General features: G+C 32.1%; 1 protein-coding gene across 2 annotated transcripts; it reads left to right on the top strand.

Annotated features, from left to right (window-relative positions):
• The first annotated feature begins 960 nt into the window (after window positions 1–960).
• LOC139511941 (uncharacterized) lies at window positions 961–9,055 on the top strand. Of its 2 annotated transcripts, none has more exons than XM_071299138.1 (3): window positions 961–1,233; window positions 4,542–4,729; window positions 7,300–9,055. In XM_071299138.1, the coding sequence occupies exons 1-3, from the start codon at window positions 995–997 to the stop codon at window positions 8,886–8,888; spliced, it is 2,016 nt and encodes a 671-aa protein (XP_071155239.1). In that variant the 5' UTR covers window positions 961–994; the 3' UTR covers window positions 8,889–9,055. The 2 variants fall into 2 exon arrangements, with proteins under 2 accessions (XP_071155239.1, XP_071155240.1); XM_071299139.1 differs by having other exon boundaries at window positions 4,542–4,717.
• Window positions 9,056–9,851: the final 796 nt, after the last annotated feature.

Genomic DNA, 9,851 nt, shown 5'->3' on the forward strand with positions numbered 1-9,851 from the left:
ATTAGTACACATTTTTATTTCATTAAACTTTGAACAAACTGGTAGTTTCAATTTTTTTTCACTGTAGTTAACTCAGAGCAAACTCATTTGAGTATTGATCACGATTAAAATTCATATCTTACACCTTTCAACAAAAACAAAAAAGAGGGTAGGAGGGGTCTTGATACCGAAATACCGGGCTTTAAAACACGAAATCCCGAGGTCCCGAATTTAATTTTTGTTATAAAATCCCGACATCCCGGACCCGAAATCCCGAGCTTTAAACTTAAAACATCCGATCCCGGATTCCCGATAAAGGTCATACCCCCCCACCCCCCACCCCCAACACACAAAAGAAGATTTCTTCTTCTTCTTCTTCTTTTTCTTCACCGCAATTAAAACATTCAAGTTGTGTATTTTTAAAATTGCGTTTTTTAAAACTTGCACTAGTGTGGCTTCATATTTAGTTATATGTACTTAAAATCTAAAACGGTAAAAGATAAAAATAAACTATAAAAATTAGCTTTAAATAAAACAGTAGAGTTTGTCAACACAATTTTGGGTCTACAAGATTATTTACAGGGGTAATTAATATTCGTATGCACTAATTATGATTTTAACTACTTTGTTATATCACTTAGTATTTAATTAAGTACATAAGTAGTATAATACTTGTTACATGTTACATTCCCACGACTGACAGCCATTTGCAAGTTAAGCACCGAATTTTTTGTCATACAATTAAAGATGGGTCTTGCAGCCAAATGCTTCACTTTTAAATTCCTTTTCATCATTGGAATTAGTTAGTCATTGGCGATTTAGAAAAGGGTTGGGGCGAGTAGGTCAGTGGAATGAGTTGTCTTGCTTACTTCTGTACTTTCATCTGTTTTGTTTACCTTTGTCGATATATATGGTGCGGAATGTTAAATAAGGTACGAATTTGAACGGTACGAAATTATAGTATAGGGTACGAAATAACTCCATAACTTAAACTAATATATAACCGAAGACCGAAATGGACGTGAAAGCAGCAAAGTTATTGGAGTCAACCTCAAGTGTTTCACACAGTTCTCTCTCAGTAGTACCAAACACTTCTTTATGTGTTTCTTGTTCCCAAGTTGAGCCAAAAAAGTGTACCATTTTATCAAACAGTGGGTTTAAAGGTTCTGCATTTGAAGTTTGTTGTCAATTTTATGAGACTGATTTCTACTGCAAAGATAACCATGGTTGTTACGTATGTCAACATTGTAAATGGTATGTTATATTTACATACATATTTTTTTGAGGAAGTTGTACATTTTGTAAGTTATGGCCTTTAAGAATTAGTTCAGATCTGTTATAACATATATGCGTAAGGTTGATGACTCCTTCTGTGGCCTGTCAATTACGGTATCAGGTCCGTTCGCGCCCAATATACTTTCGCACCCTACACGTTCGCACCTCGCACGTTCGCACCCAAGGTCCGTTCGCACTCTACACGTTCGCGCCCAATTTTAATTCAAATTCCAGTTGAATAATTGGAAAATCATCATTGTTGTTTTTAATTGCTTTCGTGTAAATACTGAATGTATTTATAACTTGGTATGAGTAAAAAATTGAAGATTATAAATGAAAAACACAAAAGATAATTGTTTTTAACAGCTTGGTCCCTTTGATCTGAAACAATGAAACAATAAAATATAGCAACACACTATTATAACCAAAACATGATAAAATTTATTCAAGACTAAAAAAAAACGTAGTCAGAATCTCACTTCATTTTGAAACAAGTCAATGAAACAAAGTTATAGTAATACACTAACCAAAACATGATAAAGAGTTATTCAACACAAAATAAAACGTTGACAGAATCCCACTTTATTTAGAAAGGAATATTATTTTTTTTAACAAATTACAGTATCCAAAACATGATTAAGATTTATTCAACACAAAAAAAAATGCTGTATCACTTTATTTTGAGACAATGAAAACAATAATACTTATAAGAATACTACTTGATTACAAAGTTAAAATTGGGCGCGAACATGTAGGGTGCGAACGGACTTTGGGTGCGAACATGTAGAGTGCGAAAGTGAAAGGGGGCGAACATGAGTGGGTGCGAACGTGAATGGGCGCGAACAGACCCGGATTCGTCAATTACGAAATTTCAAGCTGCAATTATAGTATCAACAAAGCAAAGGTAATGAATAAAACTGATGGACCATTTTGTAGATATATGACATATATCAAGTGGCAACTTTGTCCAAAGCATTATTATTTATAGTTTAATTGTATTTAGTTGAAAAAGAGAATTTGGTGAAAGTAAAACCAAGATTTTTGTAGAAAATCCACTAGTCCAAATAATTATGACGTCTTGAAAGGCTATTATATTTTTTTCTTTGACGCCTTACTTCGTCTTCTTTGACGCCTTACTTCGACGAAGTAAGGCGTCAAAGAAAAAAATATAATAGCCTTTCAAGACATAATAATTATTTGGACTAAAAATCCACAGGCTTTAATACATGTAATACAGACATGACAGAGATTTTTGTTATAAAATTTTAAACATAGATTACTCACTTGTTTTTCTGTGATGAGGTAGCATTTATTGTTTACAAAAAGTCGTAAACAACCTTTAAATTCCAAAACACCCTGTGCTGAGTCACTTAAGTTGAGCACAACCCTAAAAGGTGTACTTGAATTGGTCCATATTTATATTTGTTATAACCAATATCTAAATTTATAAACTTGTTGTAAGGAATCATTGCTAGCACTGCACATTTGTGTCTCCCAGACACAATAATATCTCAAAAAAAGTCTCACATTGATTTTGATATACATGATATAATACAGTTACTTCAGAGTGGAGTGCAGGTGCATCACTAAGTCTAGTTTATGTTTATGTCCCAAGGGTATCACAAGCCCAGTAGTCAGCACTTTGGTGTTGACATGAATATCAATTATGTGGATACTAAAACTAAACTTTGAATTTTTCGAAAAAACTAAGGATTTCCCTGTCCCAGGAATAGATTAACTTAGCCATATTTGGCACAACTTTTTTGGAATTTTGGATCCTCAATGCTCCTCAACTTTGTACTTGTTTCAGTTTGGCTTTATAACTATTTTGATATGAGCGTCACTGATGAGTCTTATGTAGAAGAAACATGTCTGGTGTACATGGTGTACTAAATTATAATCCTGGTACTTTTGATAACTATTAACACCACTGGGTCGATTCCACTGCTGGTGGACGTTTCGACCCCGAGGTTATCACCAGCCCATGCCCCAGTAGTCAGCACTTCGGTGTTGACATGATAATCAATTATGTGGTCATTTTTATAAATTTCCTGTTTACAAAACTTTGAATTTTTCGAAAAACTAAGGATTTTCTTGTCCAAGGAATGGATTACCTTAGCCATGTTAGCCATATTTGGCACAACGTTTTGGAATTTTGCATCCTCAGTGCTCTTCAACCTTGTACTTGTTTGGCTTTATAACTTTTTTGATATGAGCGTCACTGATGAGTCTTATGTAGACGAAACATGCGTCTGGTGTACTAAATTATAATCCTGGTACTTTTGATAACTATTATGTTTGTTTTGTAAAAATTACAGAGATTTATGCTTTTAAATTTTAACTTCTGTGACATTATTTTTTGTGGTCTAGAGAATATTGAAATAAACCATAGTCCTCTAGTTTCTGTAATAAACTCCTGGAAAGGGCAATTATCATTGACAGAATGTTCAGCTTAGCACCATGCCTACAACTTCTTGTTACACAGAAACTGGTAAAAGTTAAAATAAATGAATCTATTCAAAACATATGAAATTAAGCAGTCTTCACGCTGAGTGGCAGCCCAGGCTTGTAAAATTGCTCTCGGGCCTGTTAAAATCATCTACAGGCCAACAGAACCTAACTAAAAAAAAATCAAAAATTGAGCTCCAGGCCTGTAGATTTAATAGTTCATCGTAAAGACTGATTAAGGCGATGTGTTATGACTTGCAATGAGACAATTATCCACCAAATTTCAAATGAAGTGGATGTAAGCAAAATTTTTATAGACAACAATAGAGCCTCCAACAATGAGAAAACACAATGTCGTATACTACATGTAGTAGTTACATGTAGCTTTTTAAAAAAACCACAACATGAAAATATAAACAATGCAATTGAAAAAAGACTAATGCCTCATTTGAAATTTCCAAAAAAAACCAAACAATTGTTGAAAACCAAATATTACAGACATGAAACAAAGACAACTACTGACATATTGAAAATGAAGTATAGTTTTATTATACTGTAAACCGGGAAATTTTTGTGGCAGCTTTATTTCCCAATTTACTAATACAATCTGAAATTTTCGCATGTTATGAATTTTGTTTCCTTGACATTTTGTGGTTGTTTAATTTTGACGTTTCAATTCTTACTGCAGATATAGCTAAAATAAAACTGCTGTGAAAATTTCACAATTAACAGTAATAATACATTCAGTATATATGTCGCATTCTTTATGAACTGTGAAATAAGTCTGTCCTTTTGACTAACAAGAATTATGAATAAAAAATCATTTTATTATCACTCAGGTCAATGGAAAGAGGTCTTCAGCTGTATGCAAAAGCAGACGATTTGACAAAAAAGATAAAATCCAAATCACAGCAGTTACAAGAAAATGTATCAACAAAGAGGTTATGTTCGTTAGTACAAGCACCGGTGAAAAGACACAAATCAGATATGCATCATGATTATTATAATCATACAGGTACATGTACAGGTAAACCTTTTTATAGTTTGATTGTATGGATATTTATCTAAGGCCAAAGAAAAATATATGTGTGCCATTTTGTGTGGTTCCAGTTAGACTGACCCTAGTTTAACCCCCCCCCCCCCCCCCACCATGCCGACCCTAGAACTTTTTTTTTGATTTCTAGAAAAAATAAATTTTCAAATTATTAAATTTTGAGGATTGTGAATTAAAGGATACTACAAAATTAACTAAAAAGGTAACATGACTGTTTATTTACAACCAAACATATGTAAAATGGTGAACTTCCATGCCAGTAGGGGCGTTTATAAGACTGGAAACAATTTCGGTAAACACACAATTTTTTTATGGATTTTGATTTTGGAAAAAAAATTAAAAAATTTGCCGACTTACGTACCAACCCTACTTTTTAAAAGTATGGTACTGGAACCACACATATATTTTTATTTGGTTTAACATAAGGTAACATCAACTTTATAAGATGGTTATTTGAAGTTCTTGTTCTTGAATAAACCAGTTATTTTACAATCAGAAGGACGGGTACTGGAAAATACAAGCATACAGTCTTTTGTGCTAAAATGTGCATTCTCCACATTCAGGTGAAATATACTAACTTTTTTTCATTTTCAATTGATAAATATCCTTTTTGTAGTCTTACCTAGACCAGATGAACATGTAAGAACAAAGCATATATGTATTCAATCTGGAATTTTGTTAAGGGATTTCAGAAATCAATCACTTTGTAAATTAATGCATGGGATATTAAAAACAAATTATAAAAAAATATTCCAAAATTTGATGTTGCCTCTGAAGTTTTAATCAAGTACTTGAAAACACAAATAAAATACATAATAAATTTTATATTTTACATTTGTGAGCTAAGGGATTTGATTCATTAAAAAAGGGAGGATTTTCAAGTTACCCTACTACAACAACTCTAAAATGCTTTTCACAATTCTCATGAAACTTTTGTTAAAATATCTTGATGTATTAGCTCCCTTTTGAATTTCATAAATTTGTAATATGACATTGAGAAGTAATTGAACTTTATTCTTTGAAAATATGAAGGGCGTATCATGTGCTAATGGCACAGCTGTTTATTTTTCTTTTTATTAGTTTGTTTGGTGTATTTATGTTATTTGTATTTTGAAGTATGTTTAACATATGTCATATCAAAAGTGTAGATTTTATTATGAACAGTAATCTTAAGCATGTTAGGAATTTGTTAGGTTTTGCATGACTTTTGTCACAATTGAAATTTGAAATTTTTAAGAGATAAAGCTATTTAACAGGAATGAGAAGTATTATATGATTTATCCAATTTCAAAAATACGGGTCAGTTTACTCAAGTTTTCTGCAAGTTTTACAGTCAACATACAAAAATATCATACTGTGGAACCAATTTTATAAATACCATGTAATTACAGTAACAAACATATATTTGTTTTCTAAATCATTAAATGTTAGTAATATTTCTATGCAAAATGAAAATACTGTTGATCAGGGTTTCAAATTTATATACTTAGAAAGTGCCTACCACTATATATATATATATTATATATATATATATATATATATATATATACAATTTATATACTTAGAAAGTGCCTACCGCTGAGTTTTGTTTGGCTCATTTAATTCAGAATTTTGCTGAATTGCAGGCCTTCAATTATACAGAATTAAAAAATAAAGAATGAACATATCATACAAATAAAGAATTCCTCAAAAACATTAAACTCACATATTTTTTGTGTGGATTTAATGACTACTCAATGGACACTGTATCAATTTATTTATTGATTGATTGATGTTTGCTTAATGTCTAGTAACAAATTTTTTTACACATTTTAAGGATGAAACAACAGAAACATTGAAGTGCAAAAAAAAACCAAATGACAATGCAACACACACAGAAACGAAATGATTAAATACATCAAATGAATGGAAAACAACTGCCATATTCCTGACTTGGTACAGGCATTTTCTGATGTAGAAAATTGTGGATTGAACCTGGTTTTATAGCACTTTGCCTCTCACTTATTTATATGATAGTCCCATCAAATTCCATTATATTGACAATGATGTGTGAGCAAAACAGACATAATGGGTAAAATTGGTAAAATAGGGGTCCAACCCAAATATTAGTATCCACTAGAAATAGAGTTCTATAAAAGAAAAAGAAAATAGTGAATCTCTTGTATATGAAAATACACTGAAAAGAGACATGAGGTAAACATCAATGAAACACTGATCCAAAATCTCAATGAAATTAAGATCATTTAAACAAAAAATTTAATATTTTCACTTGAATAGAGGAATAGGACATCTCACTGGAGATACTAATAGATAAATAAATATTTACAGACTTATTTATTAGTTTACATATTATTTTCTACCAAAACATGGAGAAGCCTTTTGTCATCTTAGACTTCTTATTAACAGAAAGCTTCCCATATGTTTACCGAAAATGTTAACACACTGAATTAAGAAGGCAGAAAGTGTTTAATGTGATTATATAGAAACTGCATCTGGCAGTCTGTCTTTTTTGTTATTGTATGTTTTATCCCTGTATCTTGCAGATGATGTAGCATCCAATTGTACACCTAATATGAAAGTTAAGATCATTCAACATGAGAATGCAGATAGGAGTATTGAACAGAGTAGTGGTCAGACAGGGAACCAAAAAGTCAGCAATAATTACACAGTTGAAAATGTTGATATTCAGTCAAGTGAAAACAGTATAAAGTTCTCGTTCAAAGTAATGCCCCCTTTCATGCCTGGTGCATATCAGACAAATCAGAAGTCAAATGTGGCATGTCAGACAGACAGCAAGGCACATATTACACTGAGTCAAGGATGTCAAACAAACAATAGATTTATTTTTAAAGGATGCCAAACAGACAATACAATAAACTATATGAATGATACTCAAATCACAAACTATTTTAAAACAAGGAATTCTAGGGGACAATTGATACATTATCGTTCAATTAACATTAAAAAATGTCATGCTCCTGTTGTAAACATCCTTGCAAATGGAAATGCCAAAAAAGCTGTTGAATCATTATTCCACCACGAGGACCAGGGTGTGAGATACAATGTTGTACAAGGTTTAAAACAAGTTGTAAAAATACATTGTAGAAACTATTGTAAAAAAGAAGAAACCCTTTTGAAAATGCAACCGGACTCAAAATCTGTTTTACAAAAATTTGATTTTGAGAAGTTAGCGGATGAACTGAAAAAAGAAGTACCTGTTTTATGGTCTGTTTTAAAAGCAGCTTCAAACCGTAAAGAGGATAATGACAAATTGAATGATGTTAGAATGTCAATGGCTGTGGCTATAATTCTTCACGCAAAATGTCAATCAATTAATTTTCTTCAACAAATCCTAGGAATGTATCTTTACAAAAAGTATAACCTCAAGAAAAGAGGTTTTAGAATCCTTTCTCATTTAGGTTTGACTGTATCCTACAGTACTTTAAATAAAAACCGTAAAAGATTGAGTGAGGATACTTTACAAGAGATGGTCAACATTTCTGATAAGCTTCTTGGTGAGGAAACTAAAAATGAAGAACTTCAAAAAGAAGTAGATAATAATGATTTAATGGAAGATGAAAAGTATATAGAAAGACCTAAATTCAGAGAGGTTGTGGAAGAACAACCAAAATTCATCTTTATAGACAAACAAAGCCTTTATACTGAAGAAATAAATCCATTAAAGGCAATTGAAAAAGAGGCTTTGGACATTAACGAAGAAACTTTATATACTCAAGATCATAACATGATTTCTACAGGAGCCAACTTAACATTTGACGAAAGTTTCAGCCATGCAGCAACCAATCATAACTGGTTGTTGCCTGAAGGAGGAAAAGGTCATTATCTAGAACCTAACAATGATAGCAGAGAAATTAAGGGAACACCAGAAGATATGGACAGTATGTTTACAGAAGCTACAAAAGAATCTAAATCGGAAAGTAAAGATATTACCATCCATAAAGTTTACATTGCTTGCCCTGTGTCACAAAATGAACTTATTGATGAAGAACTTGGAGACATGATAACACATGATAACATAGAATTTGATGAAGTTGATATTGATAAGACTGAAACCATACATCAAGATAAAAAAATTAACAATTGGGATCATGGTTATAGTTCATATTGTTAAACCACCATAATCATTAATCATTGAACATGTAGAGGCTGAAAAGTTGATAAACTAACTGCCTTTTTATCATTGTTTAATACTAATTTTATTTGGTGACCACTTGTTCACTGTTCATAAACAAATATTAAATATTTAGATATAGGTGCAATTGCACACATTTATTCTGAGTATAATCTTGTCTTATATAGATATAGGAAGATGTGGTATGAGTGCCAATGAGACAACTCTTCATCCAAGTAAACTGAATTTTTAAAAGTAATCCATTATAGGTCAAGGTTCGGCCGTCAACATGGAGCCTTGGCTCAAACCAAGGCCAGGTCAGCTTTAACAAAGTTATCTACTAATATCCATTATCTCTCAAAAGACTATATTTAAAAAAAAAGGAAATGTGGGGTACATGCCAATGATCGTTAGGTTATTTAAAACAAATCAGGGTTACAAACTAAAACCGGTGGAAACCATGAACTATAAACAACAGAAAAACTAAAGTGCAACAAAAGCAATCGACAATGCAACACACAAAGAAAAAAACTTTAAGATAACAACTGCCATTTTCCTGACTTTGTACAGGACATTTTAAGAAAAAAAATTATAGGTTGTACCTGGGTTGGTGGTTAGCCAAACATCGCGCTTTTATGGCAATGTAATAATCTTCAAACACAGTCATGTTGTATTGAAGACCCATTGGTAGCCCTCGGCTCTATGGTCGAGTTATTGTCTCTTTGACACATTCCCCATTTCCATTCTCGATTTTATAAGTTCTTCTAAAAGAGGAACGAAAGATAGCAAAGGGACAGTCAAACTCATGAATCGAAAATAAACTGACAACGCAATGGCTAAAAATGATAAAAAAAACAAACAGACAAACAATAGTGCACATGACACAACATAGAAAACTAGAGAATGAACAACACGAACCCCAAAAAGTAGGGGTGATCTCAGGTGCTTCAGAAGGGTAAGCAG

The sequence above is a fragment of the Mytilus edulis genome, chromosome 2, assembly GCF_963676685.1.
Source record: "Mytilus edulis chromosome 2, xbMytEdul2.2, whole genome shotgun sequence".
Classification (NCBI taxonomy): domain Eukaryota; kingdom Metazoa; phylum Mollusca; class Bivalvia; order Mytilida; family Mytilidae; genus Mytilus; species Mytilus edulis.